This window comes from Lissotriton vulgaris, chromosome 11, assembly GCF_964263255.1.
Source record: "Lissotriton vulgaris chromosome 11, aLisVul1.2, whole genome shotgun sequence".
Classification (NCBI taxonomy): domain Eukaryota; kingdom Metazoa; phylum Chordata; class Amphibia; order Caudata; family Salamandridae; genus Lissotriton; species Lissotriton vulgaris.
The window spans coordinates 510287950-510313022 of record NC_141699.1 but is presented as its reverse complement, the minus strand read 5'-3'; the positions used below and the strand labels follow the sequence as shown (position 1 = coordinate 510313022).

The window sequence follows — 25073 nt, the reverse complement described above, 5'->3', positions numbered from 1 at the left end:
CAGATTACATCTTTAGCGAATGTTAACATCACATTTGCAGGTTTCATGAGAAAATCGAGTATTTATTACTGGTGTGTCTGCAGCAATTTATCAAATGAGGCAATGCACTTCGGCAGCGAGTACAATACAAGATGACTCCTCCATGTGTCAGATTGATAACTGAAATCAGCCTCAAAACTTGGACATAAAACTGTTATCATAGCTGGGAGCCCCAGAAAACCCAGGGATGTTCGGTCCTTTTGAAGATAAAAAGTATCTTGCTAGTAAAAAATAACTATGAAATAAGCAATAAGCATAAGTAATTCCTACAAAAGATCTTATTGGCTCGTATGTCACCTGTGTAGGCTAGGTCCCATTCCACTGCTTTGATTCCCTCTTGGTGAGGTATGGATGTATACAGAGAAACACATCTATTGTGCCAAGCCATATTTCTTCACTGTAGGTAATCTTGAAGTTCGCCAGATATTCTAAAAAAATTAGTAGTGACTTGAATATATATATATATATATATATATATATATATATATATATATATGTGTGTGTGTGTGTATGTGTTTCCATCATTTGCCGTTCTACGAAGCCGCACTCCTCAGCAGATTTATAATGTGTTGGAAAACTGGCAATTACGTCCGCAATTCCTCTCGCCTTACGAGTTTCGGTCAGGCAATGGCATTGATCCCGGGCTGATTTACGGCATCTAGTTACTGCAGGTCACTCAAACTTTTCACAAATGCAACCTTTTGTTTCACTCTGTTTTTTTTTCATAGTGAAAAGCATACTAGTATGAGTAGTTGTTACAGTCATTTACCCTTCAGTGGGTGTATATGATGCCCCAAATCCTAAATTATTATTAGTTCTTTCCCTCCAGACGTCCGCAGACGTGATCCACACGATTCATCATTTTTCTAATATATATGTACCTGGTTCATTTGACATCTGGGAAAGTCTTTCTGTTAGAGAGTGTTACACTAATAAAATCCCACACTTTATTCTGAAACCGACTTTTGATGTGCCTTATTTGTTAAGTGTGAAGGCCCCTTTCAAGGTGTTTTCTTGCTTTACCGAGCGCCTCTGCTGGGCAGTGCTGAATTTCTTCCATTTGGGAGTATAAAGCAAGACACACTCCGAGGACAAAAGCAGCATGCCAGCACAATAAAGCAAACACCGAAGTTGCAGGTCCTCCTGACAGCAACATAGCTTTTCTTCCTGGCAGAATGCCCTCAATACAAAAGTGTTCTGAGTGTATGTTGTCACAAGTCCAGTACTTATACCCATTTCAGCCTTTGAAGTAGGCAAACTTCAAAGAAAAGTCTTTGTAGTGCACAATGCCATGCCCTTCCTTGCCCTGTCTTCAGACACACTACAGGAGGTGGAGACTTCTTTGTGTGAGGACAGGCACAGCCCTATTCAAGTGTCAGTGTCAGGCCATCAGGATATCCAGGGCAGAAGCTCCCTTTGTGAGGCACAGAATGGTTAAAGTAAGAAAATGTCAACTTTTGAAAAGTAAAAGATCAAGTTATGGATGGAATGCTGAACACATCAAACATTCGCCCCCAGTCACAGATTTGGGTTTAAACCATTGCTTTTGCTTATCATTCCACCCCGGTTTGGACCCAGCAATATGCTAATCAGTCTTGACCCTGAACCCAATGGGAACAGTCAAGCCTGAACTGCCAGGCCAGGTCCTCCCTGAACTGGAAACAAGCATCCTGGGACCGGTTTCAGGATATCACCCCTCATCAGCCAGGCTAGCTTGAATCCAGTGGCACAGTGGGCACTGGAACCATGTCTGGGCATACCATTCTCACTTAGGAAAAAAAAGCAAAAATAACAGATGTGGGCAGAATGCTGAATGAATCATACATTCACCCTTAGTCACAGATCTGGGTTAAATCCATTGTGTTTTTGCTCACCACACCACACCACCCCAATTTGGACCCGCTATATGCAAATCAGTATTTACCCGGCTCGCAATGGGAACTGTCCAGCCTGAACTACTAGACAAGGTCCTTCCTGAACTGGAAGCAAGCATCCTGGTACTAGGTTTGGGGTATTACCCCTCACCAGCCAAGCCAGCTTGAATTTAATGGCACAGTGAGCATTGGACCCACGTCTGAGCATACCCTTTCCTCTTAGGGTGACAAAAGCAAATGGAACAGATGATGATGTTTCTAAAAGTGGCATTTTCAGACCGGCAATTTCAAAACCACCTATTTTAAAAGATGTATTTTTAGAGACAACAAACTCCAATTTTCTACCAGCTCCAAATTGGAAGATACACATGTAAGATGTTACAAGGCAGCGCCAATGCTAACCAATGGGGGAAACAGGTCTTGTTGTAAGAAAAAACAAATGTAGAAGTTTTTCACTAGCAGGACATGTAAAACACAACTGTACATGTCCTACATTTTAAATACATTGCATCTTACCCATAGGGCTGCCTTGGGCCTATCTTAGGAGTGACTTATATGTAATAGAATGGAAGGTTTCGGTCTGGCAAGTAGGTGCAATTGTCAGGTCGAAATGGCAGTTTAAAAATGCACACACAGGCACTGCAGTGGCAGGTCTGAGACATGTTTGCAAGGCTACTTACGTGGGTGGCACAATCAGTGCTGCAGGCCGACTATTAGCATTTGATTTACAGGCCCTTGGCACCCATGGTGCACTGTACCAGGGTCTTACTGGTAAATCAACGAGGCCAATCGTGGGGAAACCAATTACCATCTGATTTTGGACATAAAGCACTTGCACTTTAGCATTGGTCATCAGTGGTAAAGTGCCCAGAGTCCTAAAACCAGCAAAAACGAAATGAAGCACACAATCAAAACAGGACGTCACAGGCAAAAAGATAGGGGACACCATGCCAGGTCTATCACATGTGCCCCCAGCTGAAATTGGGGAGAGCTACCCAACTTCTCATCACTAAGGCAGAAGAGTCTGGAAAGACCAACAGAGTTGGAGTGATCTGTTCCATGGCGGTGTTCCACCGTAAAGTCCATTCCCTGTAGAAAGATGGACCACCTCAACAGTTTAGGATTCCCACCCCTCATCTGCATTAACCATCAGAAGGGCCTTTAGTCTGTCTGAACCCGGAAATGAGTCCCAAATAAGTAGGGTCTTAGCTTATTCAGTGCCCAGAACACAGCAGAAGCTTCTCTTTCTATTGCACTCCATCTGTGTTCCCTGGGAAGTAGCCTCCTACTAATGAACAGGTTGATATAGGCTCTCTTCGTTTAGCTGTGAAAGCATGGCTCCCACACAATACTCTGAAGCATCAGTCTGCACCACAAGTTCCTTGAAGAAGTCAGTAGCCAGTAGCACAGGCGCCATGCACATGGCCTCCTTCAGGATGTCAAAAGCGTTCTGGCATGTCTCGGTCCAGATCACCTGATGGGGCTGCTTTTTGGGAGTCAGCCCTGTCAAGGGACAACAATGGTGCCATACCCCTTGATGAATCTCCTATAGTATTCGGTGAGTCCTAAAAAGGCTCTCACCTCAGTCTGGGTCTTGAAGGCTGCCCAAGCCAGACTGGTATCAATCTTTGGCTGTAGTAGCTGTGCCTTGCCTCTGCCTAGCTGGTGTCTCAAGTACACTACAGAACCCCTGCTCTAGCTGGCACTAACTGGCTTTGATAGTGAGCCTGCGCTCTGCATGGCTTCAACACCTCTGGAAGATGGTCCGAACTGGAGCTGTAATGTGTCCAAGGTAGGCAGCACTGAAGTTCTCCAACCCAGCCGGGACCTGGGTGATCAACCTCTGGAAAGCGGCATGGGCGTTCTTCAACCCAAAATGCATGACCCAGAACTGGTTGAGAACGCTGACCCAGCACGGACATATTTGGAATTGCGGCTTTGGGTATTTCACCATGATTCATCGCTCTGGGGGAATTACCCCAAAACATATTGAAAGCCTCAGAAGTGAGCGTCATTGGCTGAGAGACCCCCCCCCTACACAGAGTTTGATCCTTGTCATGTACCTTTAGTCTGTGCTGGGAAATCGAGCAGTGTGATATACTACATTATCATGCTACTTCAATTTAGTTTCCTGTGTTCATATGTTACTACTGAAAGAAAGAAAGTGCAACTACTCCCTTAAAATACATAAGGCAAACGCTATCACCACAGAGTAGCTTTTGATGTTGGATATAGTTGCACCGCATGAACTCGGAGCACTCAAGTTTCTCAGTCTCATATGTTAGTAGTTCATCCAGTCCAGGTTTTATCATTGCATGCTGGGATTTGTAGTCCTGTTTAACACATTTTAAAAAGGACAAAATAAAAACATAAAAATCTGGATTAGATAAGCTACTCACGTATGGAACTGGAAAACTTGAGAGTTCTGTGAACTGTTAGTGATTGTTGATCATGTATTTGTAATAATAAGTCATTAGATTATGGTTTGACTGGTAAATAGCATTCCTGTAACACTGCATTTCAAGCACTATTTTCATACCTCTTCATCACTATCATCGTCTCCCTTGTCTTTCTTCTTCTTTTTTTTGTCATCCTCTTTTTTCTTCTCTTTCTCAGGAAGGATGTCATCGAGCCACGCAAGGTCATGTTGAGAGAATACCCAATCCAACATCTTTCTTACCATGATAAGACCCAAAATCTGAAGTTTAAAAAAGAGAAAAAAGACTAATAAAATCTAGGCACTATAATTTCACATAGCAGTGGTCCTCACCGTGAGTTAGTCAGAAATATTTCATTGCTAATAAGCGAATCAGCAGTCATTCCTGTGGACTAGTTTTAGTTATTGTGAAGGTTTTGATATGATGATAATTATAGCATAATTGAAGCAATATACATTAAATAGTACATTATATACAAATTACACAAATAGCTTAAGGTAAACAGCAATTAATCGTGATAAATAGCTAACAAAAGATGATTTATTAATTTTACCGCAGAAATGTTTAATACAAATGGTCTTGACTTGGTGAAGTTTCTTCCAAACAATTTGAGAAATAAATTAATTTGCGGCATTTGCACAATGACATTTTACAAAATTTCAAAATGGCGTCATTACTAGGCTTTTGACAATGAGCTTGTTTGCAGTAGGCCCACTTCAGGTGATTTAGTTGAAAACAAGCACTGGCAAAGCCAATAGGTCTGAGGTTTTGTTTTTAGGTGAACATGTTTCAATGGCTGTAGGTTGGATGGGAGAAATACTTTATATGGAGGAAGAGATGTTGCCTCATGCTATAGAAAAAGAAAACAGGAACTGCCCTGATTCAGCAGCCTACCTAAGTAAAAAATGTCATGCTTACAATTAGCAGGACCTGACTGGGAACCCATAGTAGCTCTGGCAAATTCTGTCCAACCAGCCCCTGTACAGTGCACAGCGAGTGCAGTAAGTGACCATGACAACCACATGGAGAGTTTGGGTGGGTTCTCACCCCCAAGAAATGTTGGGGAAAATGGTGCATTCTATAACACATTTGTCTTTATATACTTAATCGTATTAGCTTTTAAAGCATAGTAAATGACGACCTTACTGTGAACCAGGAGGTGACAATCTTAGTTGGGCTCTTCAATGATTCCCTCACTATCACCCTCCACCAGTGCCTCTCCCTCAAATGTATTTTATTTGTTTTATAGTACCCCTAATACCAGTGTATGGCGTCAGAGGACTTTATATCACAGACACATACAGAGACAATGAATCATACATGTGTAAATCAGAGTATAGAAAATGTTACATATGGCAAAGAGGACTGTGTAGGATTCAGATGCCATCCATACTGGTTTTAAGAGTGGTTGTTCTGGAGAAGCACACACTTCGCATCCAGTGGTTATGTTTGACTTCAATAATAAGAATTTATTTCTACCCAAACATTTTTTAGCAACATCAGGATAATGAAAGACTGAGAAAAAACATAACTTTCTAACCAGTACCATGCAGTCTGCATGCAATGTAACCCATTGAGCTCTGAACATAAAATATTGTTCTTTGATATGCATGGTAAACGTTCTTTGCAGCAGGCATATTAACCCACTGCGCTACTGTAGATGAGTCAAAAGTGTCACTAGACAAAACTGAGGTACATAAATCACCAGAGTTAACTTGACATTTTTATTCCTGCACAGAAACTGCTGAACATTAAATGAACTTTGCAGTGCTGTTAAAACTGCTGCACTGCTGCAAAACTGGCCTCCAGTAACAAAAGCAGCCCCTTAACCTTCTGGGGAAACACCAGATGGCCGTAATGGCCAGTCCGGCCTTGAAAATAAGTAATAAGATCTGCTGAAGAAACAAGAACTGCCCCCTAGTGTTTTTCTGAGGTGATCTAAATTGATCATAAAGTATTACCTGTGGCCTGCCAATAAAGGGTCCATTAAGTTGTGGAGTACATTTTCTCAGTTTATCGACAGTGATGATTTTAGCATGTGTGTGATGAAATTTCCCTAAGAGAGCCCATCTGCAGGTACATTTTGAATACTCTTTGTGAGGCAGTTAATACAGAAGGTAGAGAACACAACTGTAAAATGTTCTGCTTTATTCAGAGAATGCCAGTGTAGTCAATGAGGCTTTTTTAGCAGGAAAATGTAAAACTATAGAATTATAGATGGATAACAGTGAATTACGAGTATGTATTTCACCGAGGAGTTCTGAGTGACATGAAATAGATAACAAGAGAGAATCTCTAGTTGCCTAGGATGTCACTCAGAACCCAAAAATGAAAAACATTCTCGTACTATACTTTTTACTGATCTATAATGCTTTGTTATGTACTGCCCCATTAATCCTCTACCCCTACATAGCAGATGAAAGCAGGGGCTGAGGATTAACGGGGGGAACACATATAACACGGCCTCTCCTACAAGACCCTAATATGAAACACAGACCTTACCTGACACCCTTATTCAACCCCCACCACCTTCTCTGCCTTTCTCTCCCAACCTGCAGCTGTGCCTTCTATTTTTAATCAAAGCATACAAGTAGCACTGCTCTGACAGGGTCTATGAGGGCCTGTCAGTCTGGCCTGGAAGGCTTTCATGACATAGGATCAGTGGGGAACGAGTTTTATCAACTGTTGCTATATCATAGCAGTGAAATTCTGGAATTTGAATCTGATATTAACGATGGAGGCTTCCTGTGGAAGCCATGCATAACAAAATAAATAACCCTTTACATATATTGTTATTTGAGAGGTCTTCTGCGTAGTCAGTCAGAGTAACACATCCCCTGACCTCCCAAAGCAGACGGTATCGCTTTAGGCCAGATTTTCCTGCACATAGAAATGTAAGGAGAGTCCCTTGTCAAGTAACCAGATTAGTCCATGATTCAAATGTATGTCCTTTGCCTCACTCTATATGACTGCTGCTTTGTTTCTATAATGTGTTGTACACAGGAGAAATTCATCTAATTTATGGAAAAGGTTGTGACGACTTTACATCAGCTACGTGTTAGGTGCTGCGGTACTCCAGCTATTCAGTGTGTTTGTCCACCTTATAACATCGAAGCTCTTGGCCTGCCACAAAGACCTCGGAGTCAGCATTGATGAAATAGCTACTGATCAAGGCCCAGTGCACTCAATCTGTCAGATGTCTGCCTGCCTATCACTATTGATACTCCAGGGAATGTGCTTACCACCTTGATAGTGCTGATTTCACAAGGCTTTCCAACTTAAAGCACTTGCCTGGTTTAGGCACACTGGATGCATTCTAGGAAATGCAGTGCAGGTTAACCGATAGAACTCAAACTCTATATCTTGTTTGGAGTAATTAGAATGGTATACAAATAGGTATAGGAATCTAAAGCTGACAAATATGTTGGTATCCACTTCAAGCTATAGTGTACATTACACTTTTATTTTTTATGTTAAATCTGATGTTAAGAGGAATATGTTTTAAAATAAATGTTGCTATTTGCATACTATGTGCATCCCAGGAGCCTCTCTGAACACCTGCCTTACTTTAAGGTTAATAAGATTACTTTGGGAAGAGCAACCAGTCCCTCTCTCAAACACTCTTCCTGCCTCCCTCATGTGGTTAACTTCAGGTCTTTAAGTACAGTTTCTGTCCCGTGCCATTTCAAGGTTTCCATCCCTCAATCCCACGCGTCCTTATCTTTTTGGTGTGTTGTCTGTGTACACAAGCACTCCCTCTTTATGTGTCTTTCTCTTGCTCTCCCCTTATTTCCGTCTGTCTCATACACTCTCTATGCTCCTTTGTCTGGAGTTCATTCACCACTTCGCGCACAAACTACCTATCCCTCTCTGTATTCCCGTCTATCTATTCTGTACAGCTCTCACCCCCATCTATCCACCATACTTCGTATTTCCACTTCCACTTCCAAATCCAATCCACACCACACAATTCCACTCCACACAATCCCACAACTAACAATTCCAATCCAAACCACATTATTCCACTCTAAACTACATACATCCATTCCAAACAAAAACAACATTTAAAGGTATGTCCCTGACATGCTACATATTTCCACTACACAACCTCTCACCACACAATTCCACAACAAATAATTCCAGTCCGAGGCATCTCTCCATTCCACTTCCAACAACCCTGCCAACTCTCCCCCAAACACCCACTGCCCCTCTCATCTCTTACTCACACTACCACTACCCCCTCTCATATCGCAATCCCACAGTTCCCTCTAATCCCTCCCACTCCCAATTTCCTCTCTATAATGCCTGCTCACACATACTATTAGTTATAATGGGGCGGCCCTGTGACCCTCAGAACTTGGGTTCTAAGTATATATATGCAACAATGGTTCTGTTGGGAAGAAAAACAATTGCTTTGTTTGTCCTTAAGACAGACGATATTTGCAGTGTTATTTTGAAATTACAAATATCCAATTAAAAACTAAGCGAACACACCATTTTTTGGATTCAATCCTGTATATTCATTATTTTATAAATCATTAGTTATATAAACGACACTGATGTATATATACTTAAGGGGTTGTCTTAAACAAAATTCAACAAAAACATACAATTGGCTTACACGTGATTAAGTGCATAGAAGTGAAACAGTGACATTTACTACAATTCACAAATAAACATACATAATGACAATTAAACCAGTCCAAAAATCACAATACATTGGTTACAACCCTATTACAATTTTCTGGTTGTGGTTGAAACTTAGTAGGGACTGATGGGCAATACTACGTCGACGTTTCGACCCTATGTTACGGTGCTTGTTTTTTCGCAACCAGCTCGGGCCTTCATCAGGACTAAAAATACGACTGGACAACCTGTAGGGATCAAAGACCTGCGTCTATTTCTGAGACGAGGGTAGGAGGATCTGTCAGCCGACAATATTCACTCCTCAGGGGTCATTCACTTCACGAGATCTTGTGCAATTTATGCATACGATTCATCCACCAGCCGGCGGAGAATCAGGAAATCACTTGTTAAAGTGCCGCAATGCGATCACTATTCAGAGGTCAGAGGAACGTCTCTCTCTCCTTCGCGAAATAAATCGGGAATACTTGTAACGTCGTTGTGTAAAATGTAACATGGAAACGTTATATTGACAACATTTTCCTCATTTGGGGGGGCTCGTGTGGTGCCTTTCCGGCACTCCTACATTGGCTAAACAACAATTGCAATGGCCTCACATTCACTCTAACTCATAGCAAAACCCACATTCCATTCCTTGATTTAACTATCCAACACCAAGATGGGGTACTCTACACATCTCTTTTCCGTAAACCCACAGAAAGGAGCACGTTACTTAACTATGGTAGTTGTAATCCCAGGGCCCTGAGAGACAGTTTACCATACTCTCAATTCCTAAGGCTTAGGAGAAACTGTTTCAAAAAAGAAGATTATTTTGTTGAGGCCAATACGCTCTCTGCTAAATTAAGAAATAGAGGCTACCCACGGCGCTTAGTGAAGAACTCAATGAAAAGGGCATGGTATTGCCCACGTGAAACTCTATTGGAGCCCAAACCCAAAAAAAACACTGACAAAATGGTCTGAGTCACTACCTTTTCAACCATTTCCAATCGTGTTAAACAGGGTATAAAAAAGAATTGGCACATACTAAACTCTGGACAGCTGCAGTGGGAATCCCCCCTATTTGCCTTCAAGAAAAGCAAAAATCTCAAGGACCAGTTGGTCAGGGCAGCCCTCCCGTCCTCTGCCACAGTGAATACCACACTCAATGATCATTGGTCACTACCCCCTCTCCGAGGTCATGCTAAGTGTGGTTCATGTGTTGTGTTTGACTTTTCCATTGACAGTAAGGAGTTTGTATTCAAAGATGTACGAAATGAACTCAAGACTTTCACAAATTGCAATAGCTGTAACATCATTTATGCAATCTTTTGTCCCTGTGATTTAATTTACGTGGGACAGACTAAGCAAAGAATCAAGCTACGAATATCCCAACACCGGAGCAGGATTTGCTGTGGCACCCCGAATGCTCCTTTGGTCGAACATTTCTCCAACAAAGGGCATACAGAAAATGAAATACGTTGGACTGTAATAAGCCAAGTTATCATACCACCAAGAGGTGGTGACCTGATGTGGATGCTCAACAAAGAAGAGCTTAAATGGATATTACAAACGGACAGCCTTAACTCTGGACTCAACCTTCAAGAGGACTGAACTGCCCTGATCTAAGTCCTGACCCATTGCTTAACTACAGCCCTCTGTTCTCGGCTACTCAGATGTAAACAATGTTATCCCACGAATGTCCTTATCTGCCAAGTTGCTAGCATTTTAATACATTTTTCATAAATGTATATATTCACAAATTGTTCACTGCGCCATGCACGATTCACTTGCACTTATGCACTTCCCCTGAGTTCACTCGAGCGCTTTTGCTCTCCACTGCAATATGGCCGTCACGCCACAAACCCTTGTCTATTTCTATGCCGGACACTCAAGCGCTATCGCTCACCACTCCAATATGGCTGCCATGCCTTGAACCGTTATCTATTTCTGTGCCCGGACACTCCCCTGGAACCATTGCCCAATCAGGAACCCTCCACTCCTTCTTATCCTCTCCCCGGCATTCCCCTCGAGGAAGCCAGGAAGCAGACTTATCTACCGACTGATCCGGTAAGTTCTACAGCCCTTGGAGTATGGACTCCCCCCGTTTCACCCCCTCCTCCCTCCAATCCCTAACGACCCATTTTCCTCGCAGGTTGCTCCTGGTACCGCGACTATCATCTTATCGTAACGCGGTCCTCCCGAATTGAGCCCGATTGTGGTAAGAGTCATCCCGTGCCTAATCACACCATCCATATAGATGGTTACTCCGGTTTCTAATTCTCCCCTTCCTTTACAGGGCTCACTGGCCTTCATTAGGCTTCCATCACGCTCGCTGCCCTTCGTATCTAACGGGTTATACCCATCCCGGTGAGCCCCCTTGAGCTTCCATCACTGCGCCGCTAATTCTCGCACCCGCCCTGTATTTCCGTTAAACACACCCCTTGAAACGCGCGGCTAGCACAACTAGGTTCTTCGGCAATCCATCACCTGGGTTCTCGTGTCCGTTCGCCGCCCACTTACCGGCTAGTATGATCCCCCACCGCGCCGGTATCATCACCCTCGCCGTTATATCGGATTTTAACTCAAGCGCTCAGGCACAGTTTGAAATGATCACTCCGACTTAAACTCTATGCGGCACTCACACTACCGGTTCGTTTATAACCAATTGTGCTCACTGCCTTGTCACTCTTAGTTGTGCCAATAGAAAATCACCAGCTTACTCTGGATTCTGTCTCCTTACTCGCTCGTTCATCCACACGACTCTCAGCACAGAGGCCACTCTTAGTTGTGCCAACAAAAACACCAGATTACTCTGGTTCCTGTCTCCTCACTCGCTCGTTCATCCACACGACTCTCAGCACAGAGGTAGAATTCAGTAGCCAACTCTACCATACCCACCTCGCTTGTTCCAATCGAAGTGCACGGTTCATCACCCATTAACCACCAGACGCCCGTACACCTCGTCGTGCGAATTCTTCTTTAAAAACTAGGCTCACCTTTCACTCAGTCACCTGTCTAAATAAGTAATCATTATGTATATGTCCCAAACTAAATGTATGTATGCCTTTTTCTCTTCCTCCCTTCCTTAGGCGTTAGAGGCTTAGGCTAAGGCAATTACTAAATGTGTCCTGAATATGGTCCCCATGATTAAATAGTGGGACCGAAATGCCGTCGACCTGTTGTGCACCTTTTACAAAAACTTGATTTATATGTTGTGTATATGTAATGGTGCCTTTCTGATTTTTCTGTACACTGAAATTTTACAGAAATCGCTGCTTTTGCCTTAAAAGCCCTTTTGTTGTTCTCTGTCACCCTTCTGTACTGATCGGATTGTGTCTGGGTACAGGCTTGTGCCCCACACTGGTGATTTGTTGAAGGTATTCCTTCTGTATGAAAACTTTAAATTGAGTAAAAATTGTTGACCTCTGTCCGGCTGGACATATCGCTCCAAATATAGAACTGATCTCGTCTATATTCATTGTTTCGTATATAACTTGTATGCATGGGACCGCTGTTGTTCTACACAGTATGCTCCCCGAGGTCCTATGCTGACTCACTTGGGGTCCCTTGTTGTTCTTGACATAACATTTAAAAAGGCTGGGCAAGGCATGCCAGTGATCGAAAGGAGTGAGTTGCGTAAACTGAACAGGAGTATGCTCCACGCACCTGATGGTTTAGCTGCTGAGAGGACAGGCTGGGGGAGGTATCCTGCAGCTTCGTCTATGAGAACTCTGCATGCAGTGGTGGCCAGTATGATACGGGAGTGAGGGGAGGCGGGTGGTGGGGGTGGATTGGAGAGAGGTTAAAAAACAAGCATTTGCAATGCAAACAGCCTCGTCTTTGGGGCCTTATATGTATTTTGCTATGCAGCACATTAGCATGGGTGCTGAAATATCTACTGTTGTATAACATGTAAGGAAAGTAAGCGCCAAACTGCGTGACACACCAGGTATTATTTTTGGTTTTTAAAACATGAATAAAAGGCATTGTCAATTACAATGCCAATAGCTTAAACTCACGTAGATGCAAGACCTATTGCATTGCAAATGCTTGTTAAAACTTCATCACCGGCAAGACCCATCCCACTTAAAGCCCTGTATACATGCCAACATTTATTGTGTAATGTAATTGTTAGCATGCACAGTGATAAATAGGATGGATACATAAATGGAAATGTGATCCGGTCCCCAATCAATCCTTCAGTAAGTCCACTTCATTATTGCCACTAAAACCTCCCGGTTTTTGAAGTGACATTACAAATTAGGTGAAAACGTTTTTAATATACTGTAATTTTTTAAGTGTGTTCAATAAATAATAATACATTTTTAGTACTCTTTCATTGTTTGTATGTATTTAGTGGAGCAATACTATTGGGGAGAGTTTATTTACATTACCAACCAATGTGGATGGACAGAGTGGGATTGTTATAATGCAAGTGAGCAGTCCTAGCTCATAGACTAAAAGAAATATTCAACTCCAAGGGCCCGATGTAGGTCGGTCGGTAACGGCCGAAAATCGGTATTTTCGGCCGTTACCGACCGGTATACATGAATTGGCATGTAGGGGCACAATTTTACAGAATCGGTAAATTTACTGATTCGGTAAATTTACCGATTCTGTAAAATACCGAATCGGTATTTTTACTGATTCGGTAAATCTCCGATGTAGGTGGTACTCTTCTGAGTCCCAAAGGCCCTACAAATTCGGTATTTTACCACACAATCCTATTGTGTGGTAAAATACCGAATTCAGGTGTGCATGCACATGTGTGCATGCACATCTAGCCATGTGACAGACAGACATGCCCTTAGGGCATGTCTGTGTGCCACATGGCGCACATGCCTATTTGTGGGGTGCCAGAGGGTGTCAAAGTGACACCCCCTGCACCCTTGCAAAATTCGGTATTTACCGATTCTGTAAATACAGAATCGGTAAATACCATTGATTCCTATGGGCTTCAAAGCCCATAGGAATCAATGGGAAATTGATTTACAGAATCGGTAAATACCGATTGTTACAGATTCGGTATTTCCACATCTGGATATACCTATATATCCACCGTTTAGATTTACCGATTTTTAATTACCGAATCGGTAAAATTCGGTAATTAAAAATCGGTAAATCTAATTTACCTACATCTGGCCCTAAGAGCTTTGTAAATGACGTTTTGTTTCATAAAACCAGCATATGAATGTGCTGGAGATGTACTGACTGTACTACCTCTTTGAAGTGATTGTTGATATGAGAAAAACCCTCGTCCACTTGGAATAGATGATGACATTTGGTCGGAATGTAGCATATTTGTCTTATTTGCAATACTAAATCTGTCAGAGTTTTTTGGGCTGGACTTTCCTCTTCGTTTTGTGTCTAGAAAGATGTTGAGTCCATCATTGGTTCTTCTTTTTTCTTTGTGATATATGTTTAAATTTATTTCGACTTAACAGAGATTACATCAAAACTCGGCTACACAAAATAAATTGAGGCAGCAGTAATGCCTGTACAGACCATTTTTAGGTTTGTAATAGAAGTTCTCACACTGGCATTAGAAACAAACTTTGGAATTAGATTTGAAAAGAAAAAGAGCCGAGCATCAGTAAAATACTGGCTTAATTAACTTTCTGTTTTGAAAACAGCACTAAAATGACATTCATCTAGACTGTGAAAGCCCTGAAAAACTGACACACAAAGGTTGTAAATCAATGGACATACCACAACTTGTTATTGAGTCTTTATTGTTTGAAGATGTTTACCAGGACATTTCTCGCAGAAAGTCTTGCCACGGACAGATTCAACTGTTACATTGTATTGTATTGTATTGTAATTGCATTTATATAGCGCTTACTACCCCTGAAGAGGCGTCAAAGCGCTTTTCAGCAAGTAGCACGCAACTCCGGGACCCATAGAGGATTAGTGTTGAATTAGTATAGTGAAACATGCAAATACATTTTAAGTGGTGGATAGGTTAGTCAGTTATTTGGATTTGGAATGATAGCAGAAGGATAGAGGAGGACAAAAATTTGTATTTATATAGCGCTTGTTGACGCACGCTATTCAGGAAGCCTACAAATGATAAGTGGTGAATTAATATGGTGAAATATGTAGTAATTTCAGTGGTGGATATTAGTCGGTTACTTGGAGTGAGAAGGATAGAGGAGGGATAAAAGGGGAAGAAAGATTTGCATTCATATAGCACTTGTTACCCCTGATGGGTGTTGAGCACTCCACTCCGGAACACATAAAGGATTACTGTTGAAAATTAGTATAGTAAAAAAATATGAAGTAATTGAGTAGTGGCGGACAGGGGTCAGAAGGGCTGCCGGCAGGCCTGCTTGCTTTGACCAGGTCCATAAATTCATTGTGTGAGTTGTGTTGGAAGGAATGGAGAGGCTTGATTAGAGCATTCTTGGATTGTTGTTTTGTACATGGGTTAGTGGAATGCAGCTCACTGCTAACCGGAATTGCTACTTTTTTTGGAGCAGAGAAAAAAACAATGGTAAAAAGTAACATAAAATGACTGGCTAAAATGACTGGCTTCCACAAAGACCCCAGCCAGAGAGCAGCAATGTCTTATTGATTCAATTTATACTGTTGTAATATAATCATGCACCATTAGTATATAAAAGCTACAAGGCAGGTTATCATTTTCATTTAGCTGTTTCGGCTTTAACCCCTTCACTGCGGCCGCTATTCCGCCTCAGTGCTAAGGGGGCGGGGCGGAAATGCGGCGGGCGCATGCTGGTATCGGAACCGCTCCGTCACCAGCGTCGGTTTCGCTGTGCTTATGACGGAGCGGTTCCGTCATGGCCCCACCCGCTCAATAGAACGCTCAGCGCAGGCGCAGAATTCGCGCCGCGCAGGAGCGTCGGGCGGGCCATGACGGAACCGCTCCGTCATCAGCACAGTGCCACCACAGCTGATGACGGAGCGGTTCCGTCATCGGGAGGGGTTAATGGGTGGCCCAACTGCCCAACACATTGGCAACCTATTTATCGATCTGGATGAAAGGCCGAGTAGACCCCACCAGGATCCGTTTTTGTGACCACAAAGTAACAAATCAATCTAACAGGCACATTAGCCCGCAGAAATAGGTTACGGATGTTGAATGTTCTAGAAAAAATAAAACATATCTGAAAGAAAAAGAAACTTTAAATATGAAGTAGTCAGAGAGCACACTTTAAGTGACTGATAAGTCACTGTGAAAATCATCATAACCCTCTGTGTAACATGATCAGCCCTGCCTGCACTAATGAAAGGATCAGATCTTGCAGATGATCTCAAACTTCAGAAGGATGATGAGACAAAGCAGCCCTGCAGATTTTAATGAAATAATGATCAGATCTGCAGACTGAGTGTGTGCTGCTGTACTGTGACATAAAGGTATTGTAACAACATGACTATTGTAAAGTCATAGGCAGGCTTCCACTAACCAGAAAGTACTTCCTTGTTGTGAACTTCAGTCTGGCTGCAGGAGGCACTTGGTCACGGGCGCACAGCTGTGCAGCACTGCTGCGTGCAGTCTCCCTGCAGCGCCCATGCCTCTCATGATGATCATGCTGTGCGGCCACGCTGCCTGACTGACCCTGAGTGAGAGAGTCACTCTGTCAAGTAAGGGTCGTCGATGCTGTGCAGTCCCGCCGGAACACTAACGCCGCGGCCGGGTTAATATAATGCCCCTCCTGCTCAGACACCAGCGCACTCAGTCCGTCTCAGACTATCAGCTGACTGAGAGGGACGCCAGCCGCGCCAAGGGGGCCCTGACCGAAAGGCTGCACAACTCCACTTCGGGGTCAGCTGCTAGGACCCTGGACCTCTGACCACCTCAGCTGCTGCAGGCGACGCAATGAATCTGTCACCTCCCACAGAGACTCCTGCTCACGCTATATAGTGAGCGCGTTCTAAATGTGCACGCTGCCCCGGAGCACAGACAAGGGAATGGTGCACATCTAAGACAACCATGTGAGAAGCTGCCTGGGGCGCGAGTGGACACCGCACTGAACAATATTCCCTGCCAATGTCAAAACATGGTATCGCCTACACCACTTTATATTGGATTGGGCAGAAAGACGCAGCACTGATGCAAACAGTTCGAAGGAGTTTAAAGTACCGCTCGGATAAACAGACAGCGCTTGTCAGGGGGGCAATGAGCACAGAAAGAAAGTGCACAAACGGGAGTGCGGGTGTGAGGGGCAGAGAAGGATGACTGCGGGAGGTTTTTATTTATTTATTTATTGTGATTTTATATAGCGCGAACATTACCCGAAGGTTTCAGAGCGCTTTACAAAAGAACCAGTTGCGATACATAAGTACTTAGGATTACATGAGTTACGTAAAAGATACAAACAGGAAAAAAAATGCAAATGTACAAGTTGTAAAGTCAAAAGGAATTAAACCCCGTTTCAAAGCGTTACAAAAGAGAACCTAACAGCCACAGTAAAAATTCTGCTAATGAGCCAAAACACAAAGTCTGCTACTCACAGACTTAATTTCATTAGACAAAATATTTGGAATATTCTGATAATATTATGGGTATCACAGTATACTACAAAGCACATATAAAGAAACCTTGGTCAAAAATTCTTTTTAACCAATTTTTTTTCTATGTGCTCTGTAGTATACTGTGGCTATTAGGTTCTCTTGTGTAACACCTTGCAACAGGTTCTATGTCCTTTTGTTTCTTACACACCCCTTCCCTGTAAACTTTATAGGGGTACCTTCCTCCTTTTTGATGGCAAGCTGTAAAGTCATACAGGGAAGAGATACAAACAGAAAAAAATGGCAAATGTACAAGTTGTAAAGTGACTCAAGGAAGAGATACAAATGGATAAACTCTATGAATCACATAGGAATGGTAGTGAGTAAAAGGTCTACTAAATATATTAGTGGTTAAAGTTATCTCTATATACATATATATACAAATAGATTTTCTCAGGATTCCATTTTACCAGCGAGTAGGCTTGGACAAGTATATATATCACATATTGACAGAGTGAAAAGAGAAGTAAAAAGAAATAAAAAGACCTGGGCCGTGGGCATCGATGGAAACCATCTCACCCTGGCAAGATGCACCCAGGTCAAGACCCAAAAAAACAGGAGAGCAGAGTTCTATTAAGTGGGGTCATAGGGGATATGCAGTCACACCACCAAGGGAGGGCAGGAGAATGTCTGCTGTTTCGCAAGAAGGTGGACCAAGGACAAGAGCGACAACGGGAGATGGTTCCAAAATGGCGGGGTGCACCCGAGTTCCAGTCCAGAAGTTACGAGGGCCAAGTTCAAAGAAAACCAGGGAGCCAAACCAACAGAGGAAGAACCAAAAGGGGAAAGGAGCCAGACAGTCAAAGGGGGGGGGGGGCAGGCAGTTTCTGAAGCACAGCCGTGCCGTCCGTGAGCACAGGACCTGGGCAGTAGTGGCAACAGTGTCCAATCCATTCTGCCAGGTCGAAGGGAGACTGACACAGGCTCCTGGATAACAGTCTAGAGAACAGGATGCCGCAGAATGAACCATGTCTTGATGGCTGCCGTAGTTCCTTTTATTCGAATGTGGCTGCAGGGCTGCTGCCTGCATCTGATGTTTTCACACCCCTATTTGGGGAGGGGTGTGTGTGCCCCGAGGGCCGTTCCGCACGAGAGCTCTCTGCTGGCCCAGAATTGCGGGGGCTCCTGCAGATGTGGGGCGGCCGGGGAGCGCGGCCAGGGCTCACCTTTCTTGGCGAGGGCTGCATGGTGATCCTGCAGGCCCGGGAGAACCATAAATCCCTGGTGTGGAGAGGAACCTCCGGCGCTGCTCTGGCCCCCGGGGGTGCGGGAAGCCCGGGCTCCGCTTCAGAGCGGCCCGGGGCTGGGGGAGCTACTGTTGTTGGGTCCAGCCCGACACGGACTACTACCAGCAGATCCAGGACCACCCAAGCCGGAGCTCCCAAACATTACTGTAGCCGTGGCAGAATACAGATGACGACATGGTCGTCATAAGGCGGGACTAACAAACATAAAACCTATCGGAAGACTACATTGAGGAAATAAGCCAATAAGAAATATGGGCGGAGAGTGGGTGGAGGTTCCACAAAGCTTCCCCACTATAGTGTGTACTGCATGCCACGCAAAGCGAGCAGCGCATGGTCTGCAAGCTAGCCGAGGCCTAAAAACTATTCACTTATCTGATTGCCGCTTCTCTCCCACGTTGTCCCTCCACTCCGGTCAGAAGAAGGAAGCACTCAGGCTCCACTCAGCCTATCACGACGCTGCAGTGCAGCATTGTGATTAGTCTGAGCACCGCGGTTCAGCACTCAGGCGGGGAATGGGAGCCTGGGTATGCATGACGGTTTGGCCAGGCCAAGACGGCAAGCCAAACCATCATGCACACTTTAGAGTGCAGCAACAACCCCTCCTCCCTCGTCACAGGAGCCTGCCCTGCCTGAACCTGGGGATATTAAAAATAAAATTATAATAACTAATGTTATTATCATTTTCTTTTACACTGTTCCGCGAGCAGTGAGGCAACGCTCCTCTGCCTTAGCAGAGGAGCCGCCAATGTTGGCACATGAGATAAGCTGGACTAGTCAGAATGCTCGAGAAAACTGTGCGTACTTGTCCTCCCAGCTTCTATATATACATTTTATTTATATTGGGACAGCGCCTAGAAAAGGAATGCCTTTGCTTCAGGATAGCGTGCCTGATCGCTTTTATATTGCCAGTCCCGTCCAGATGAACAGGCCGTGAGAAGCCCCAGATAATCCGTACTTCAGTGCTTCTGCTGTTTGCCATTTTTCTGAACCCCAGACCCCTGGATATATACTGGCTGGGCTTAGCCAGTGTGCAGAACTGGCAGTGCAGCATCTTCTACTCTGGAGAGGTGCTTTGGTTGTCAGGTGAGAAATCCCTTTATCATTCTCTGGCACCACCCCTAGCCACGGTTAGAAACGGAGTAGGACTAAACCTAACATACTGTGGACAAAAAATACACTTCACGAGCGTACATTAAGGGTTGTAGCATAACAGCCAGAGATGCCAACTTTGGAACCGGGGGAGTAGCTTCAGTGGAGATGTTTGGTGTGTTACACGCCTCTAATAAATGTAGTTCCTGATAAATAGTTGGGTACTGGTGCTATCAGTCGGATATGGTAAGTTGCCTGTCGGATTTCACCAGGAATCTTTGCATACACACAGACAAAATCACACACATACACTCTCTCCCTCTGTTCTGAAATTCCTTTAAAAGGTTGGTTATTTTGCAAAATATTGTGTTTTTTCTCACATAGTGTCCCTATCAATCCGCATTCCTCTCCCTTTCCACTGCCCCTTAGGCCCCTTTCATGCACCTTGCTGGTCGGATAATCTATTTTAACATTATATTCTAGTGTGCTTGTCTGGAAATCTGAAGTTCACCCCCCCCCAATCTTAATGACCAAGCTACGCCCCTGTTTGTAACTGGGGACCCAGGTTAGAGAGTCTCGGTGATGGCTCAACACCCTGTGATTCTGGGCAAATCAAATCTCCACGGGCCTAAAAAAACACAAAACGAATGTGTCCTTCTGCTATGTAACTGGTGCTCCTGTAAGGCGCTCCAATACCTTCGGGTCGAGTTCGCGCTATATAAAACTGCCCCAAAATGTTTCATTTTCTAAGAGACATCGCATTTCAAGAGACATGTCTGAGTCTCTCCCAGGTGTTCATACCATTTCAATGTTAGATGAAATTATTTAGTCAATTAAACAAACATACTGAAATAAAAACTGGCACTGACCTTATGTCACCTGCAGTGCCTGATTAATTGCAGGAAAGTTTTCTTTGGTATCAGCTGCTTGACATTTGAAGAGGAGTGGTCAGATCAAGATAATGCAGGAGTGACGAAGTAATAACAGATGATTTAGACATGAGATGGCGAGGGCAGGTGTGTGTGTTTGCATTTTTTCGTACTTCTACCTGATGTAGGTAGCTGTCCAGATATGTTAAAGGAGCTGAACACCTTTCCCCACACTATGGCCTTTCCCTCATGTCCATGGATAGATGTTACTTGATCCCATAACACGACCCCCCACAACTGCAGCCCCAAAGCCTCCAACCTCCACTGGATATCTACTCTCTCCCTGGACAGATGCTCCCTGTTCAGTGCATACGTCATTGTGTGTGTGTGTATGTGTCTCTTGACAGGCTAGACTTGCATTTTCCAGTAGATGAGCAATTGATTCTAGGTGGAAGTCCTCTCAAGGAATGCTTATAACATTCAAAGGATAGGGCGACCAGCAATGTAGAGCGAGGCCTGTGAAGAGAGACTGTGCTGTGAAAGGGGTGCTTTCCTGACAGGAAGCATTATAGTCACGAATGAACTCTTTGTAAGCAGGGGTCATGTACAGAAGAGAGAGGGCTGTTCTGTGCAGTAGGTTCTGAACTGAGCATGAGCTTTAAATAGAGCAATTGGCCCCTTCTGCTGCAGAGATAAGAGCTCTGTACTTGGCCTGGGAGCTCTGCACTTAACATGGAGTTCTGGACTGAACAGATGGATCATTGCTTATCAGATTAGTCCTGTACTGACCAAATGAGTGCAGGAGCCTTATGCTGACTAGAAATATGGTCTGAACAGGAAGTACTCTACTAAGCAAGATATCCCATGAATAAAGAGGAAATGTGGCTTAACTGCCAGAGTTGCTGACTTTGGCTCTGGGGAACCAGGTTCTTGTCCTGGCATCAGCCCACCATCCTTTGATTCTGGGCAAATTATTTGATCTCACAGTGTCCACACAACATGAATCTGACTTTGTGTAATGTAATCTGGCGTAATGTAAAGCACTCTAATGTCCTTGGGCCATATTGGGGCTATATAAAACTGCAAAAAAGGAGTAGGGAGTTCTGTCGCTCCGTAGAGTTGAGTACGGTGGCTGGTAAAGTTCAATGAGCTCTCTAATGAGAAATGAAGATACTGCATTTTGCAAACCAAGTAAACTGGTATTATGACAGTGGTATCCTTTGGATTGCTTCTAATGATGAAACTTGCGCTGTAATATGCACACTTTGAACTCCCTTTTTTCAAAATTTTGCAGTAAATTTTCTTGAAACCATTTGTGCTATAAAAGGTACTATGTGAACCAATTTATTTTTCAAGTTCTTGCCAGGGGAGGTCCCGCCCCTGAACACTACTCTTTCACTTTAGCTTTCTTGTTGTGCTTGCCTGTTCCTTCAACTTGGATCTCAACTTTTTGTCACCACTTTTAGAATCCACTGGTCACCACTGCTTTACACTACTCTGTTGCAGCGTTAGCAACCACCTTGAAAGGAGTAATGTAAGAATGATGAAATGGGGTACTCTTGAGACAGAGGATGAAAGATAGATGCATAATGTTTATTGGATCTCGTCGCACTATGCATTTGTAAGCCTCTTGGATATACATTTAAATAAACATTTTTCCTCACTGAAAAGAAAATATTTGCATGTGTGTGGAGGCTCAATAAATTCCAGGCTTGTTTAAGGAGAAGGATATTTTGTGGAGAAATAATCACAGAACACTTATGGAAATCTTAGGAGGGAACAATAGATTTTCATCTACAGCAAGATTAGCAAGGTTGGTTTATAAAGTTTTGGTTTAAAATCTGTGTTAAGTACTACACATGGGAAAAATTTAAGGGCAAGGCTGTCGGTCGATAATGCAAATGGTGATGCAATTATTTCTGAAACAGAAAGATATTGTATGATGAGATGTTTCGAATTTTGGAATTTTTCTATTGTCGTGTAGTTCCTAAAAATACATAGGATCTGTGTGTTTAGACAACATAAACTAATTGATTGGTGTATAGACTGATTCCAGACACCCCCTTAGGATATATTAGCCTTTAGACCAGCCAGCTCCCAGTGCCACCATAAGCCCCTTAACCTTACCAAGGAGCGAATCGTTTGTGGCAACTATGGAACATGACAACCCGTGATCCTTCATGGATCGTGGAAACAGTACAGTACTTTTTGCTCAGTCACTGGTACTCACTTAGTCTCAGAGAGATGCACAGAATAAACAATGGGACAGTTTTCAATAAGCATTTATTGAACCAGCGTCATTCTAGTATAAAACATGTTTGCAGCTACACTCATTAGACAGAAGCAAATGTATAAGATTACAAGCACCAACAGAGTAAATAAAAGGTAGAATCCTATCATGGTGATAAAACAGTGAATATATGCAGGCATATATACATTACGGTAATCAAGCGTACTCCTATGATGCTGGCATCACCTAAGTGTACCTAGGCTGTAGGTGGGTGTAAAGCCAAGAATCCCCTAGGAAAGAGCCAAACCCATTACTTGATGAGAGAGAATGAAGGACCTTGTCTTGGTCTCGAGTTGGACACCCTGCAAGGGATGTCAGACCACTGCATTTTATTTTATTTTATTTTATTTATAGGCTTGTTACGCGCCGGCATCACGCCCGAAGGTGTATCTCCGCGCGGTGCTGTGAGGTGAGCAGGTCGAAGAACTCCTCCTAGAATAGTACAGTCTTTAGGCGTTTCCTGAAAGCTGAGTGATTTTGGCAATGTCGTAGCTTCTGCAGACCGGGACCTCAGTGTCTTGTGTCAGTGTGGAAGATTCTCCTCTGTCTATCTATGGAAGGTATGGTTCATTTAAACCATAAAGATAGCCTCAGGGTTCCTACCCCAATCGATACGTTGTGAGTATGATTATGTAAATGAGCCTAAATTAATGCCTGTAATTATGCAAAGTAGTTCTATTGCTTAGGATGAAGATGACCATGACTTTTATACAGAGTATGTTAATCCTGTTATGTACCTCATGTGCAGGGGACTTTTCTAAGAATCCTCAAGCATAATAAACTAGGCTAGTTACAAGGAAACCGATCGACATTTATTCAACACATAACTAGGTAAACGGTCAGTGCTAGAACAGTTATGAAGAGCAAGGTAGGACAAATGTAGGTGAAAGGTTGTTTGCTGCTTAGGCCTAGTTTGAGGTACATCACACTATGCCTTTTGAGGTCTAGCATACGTCTCCAATTGTACATTCCTAGAGATTCCATTGGAACTTGGCTATTGATGTTGATGTAACAGTCAATTTTTATGTTTGTCAGATACAAGCTATATTAAAGTCAATTATTTTCACTTGCCAAACTATGAGTCATACTTACACACTGTTCTTAAAGTTGTCTGTGGGGTGCAGCCTCAAAGGCGAAGCCATTAGCCTCTTGAAATTCTGTTTGTCTTATGGAATTGTATTATGTTAGCCGCATGTAACCACTGATTGCTTTCTTTGTGCATCAGGTATTCCAGTTACCTTATCTGTTGTGTGGTCAACCCTGATGATGTGCTGATAGTCCTGACCTCCCGTATAAGAGTGTAAATATCGGAAACTTCATCAGAAGTATACGTGTTAGTTTCTGCTTTGTTTTCAGTAATGTGCGATATGTGTAAAATGACATTTTAGATGATGCAAAAGTAACTAGAAAGTTACTAATGTTAGTAAAAACTGGTTGTGATTTTAGTAAAAACTGGTTGTGATGCACTCAAGTATACACTTTCTAGGAGAATTAAACAAAATGTTAACGATCTCCATGTGTAATGCTGAAGAAGGGCTCCATCCTAGCCCAAGGTAAAATGTAAGAGAATACTAGGATAGAATTTCCTAAGCACAACATGCACTGCAATGCCCTAGGCCTTCTAAGTACACAATATAGTAAAACAAAATGTAGAGACAAGAGTCCAAAACTAACAGTAATCAATCTTGTTCCAAAAGACTGGAGTTTATTCAGTTGCTTGTAGCAAATTATATTTTTTGCAAATGTTGACATCACACTCGCAGGTTTCCTGAGAAAATCAACCCTTAACGACTAGTGTGTCTGCAACAATGTATCAACTGAGGCAATGCACTCCAGGAGTGAGTACAATACAAGATTACTCCTCCATGTGTCAGATTGGTAAATGAAGTCAGCTTTAAACTTGGACATAAAACTGTTAACATAGCTGGGAGCCCTAGAAAAACCCATGGATGTTTGGGCCTTCTGAAGATAAAAAGTATCTTGCTAGAAAAACTAACTATGAAGTAAGCAAAAATTAAATAATTCCTCCCAAAATATCTTACTGGCTCTTATCTCACCTGTGTTGACTAGGG

At 43.1% G+C, this 25073-nt stretch overlaps 1 protein-coding gene across 4 annotated transcripts in view; it reads right to left on the bottom strand.

The window, feature by feature from the left end:
* The window catches only part of SLC4A5 (solute carrier family 4 member 5), a 611906-nt gene that overhangs the window by 35485 nt on the left and 551348 nt on the right, over positions 1–25073 (bottom strand). For all 4 annotated transcript variants that reach the window (XM_086943571.1, XM_086943570.1, XM_086943572.1 and 1 more), the window contains one exon: positions 4453–4611. In XM_086943571.1, coding sequence (XP_086799697.1) covers positions 4453–4611 — 159 coding nt within the window. The remainder of the gene's footprint in view (positions 1–4452; positions 4612–25073) is intronic.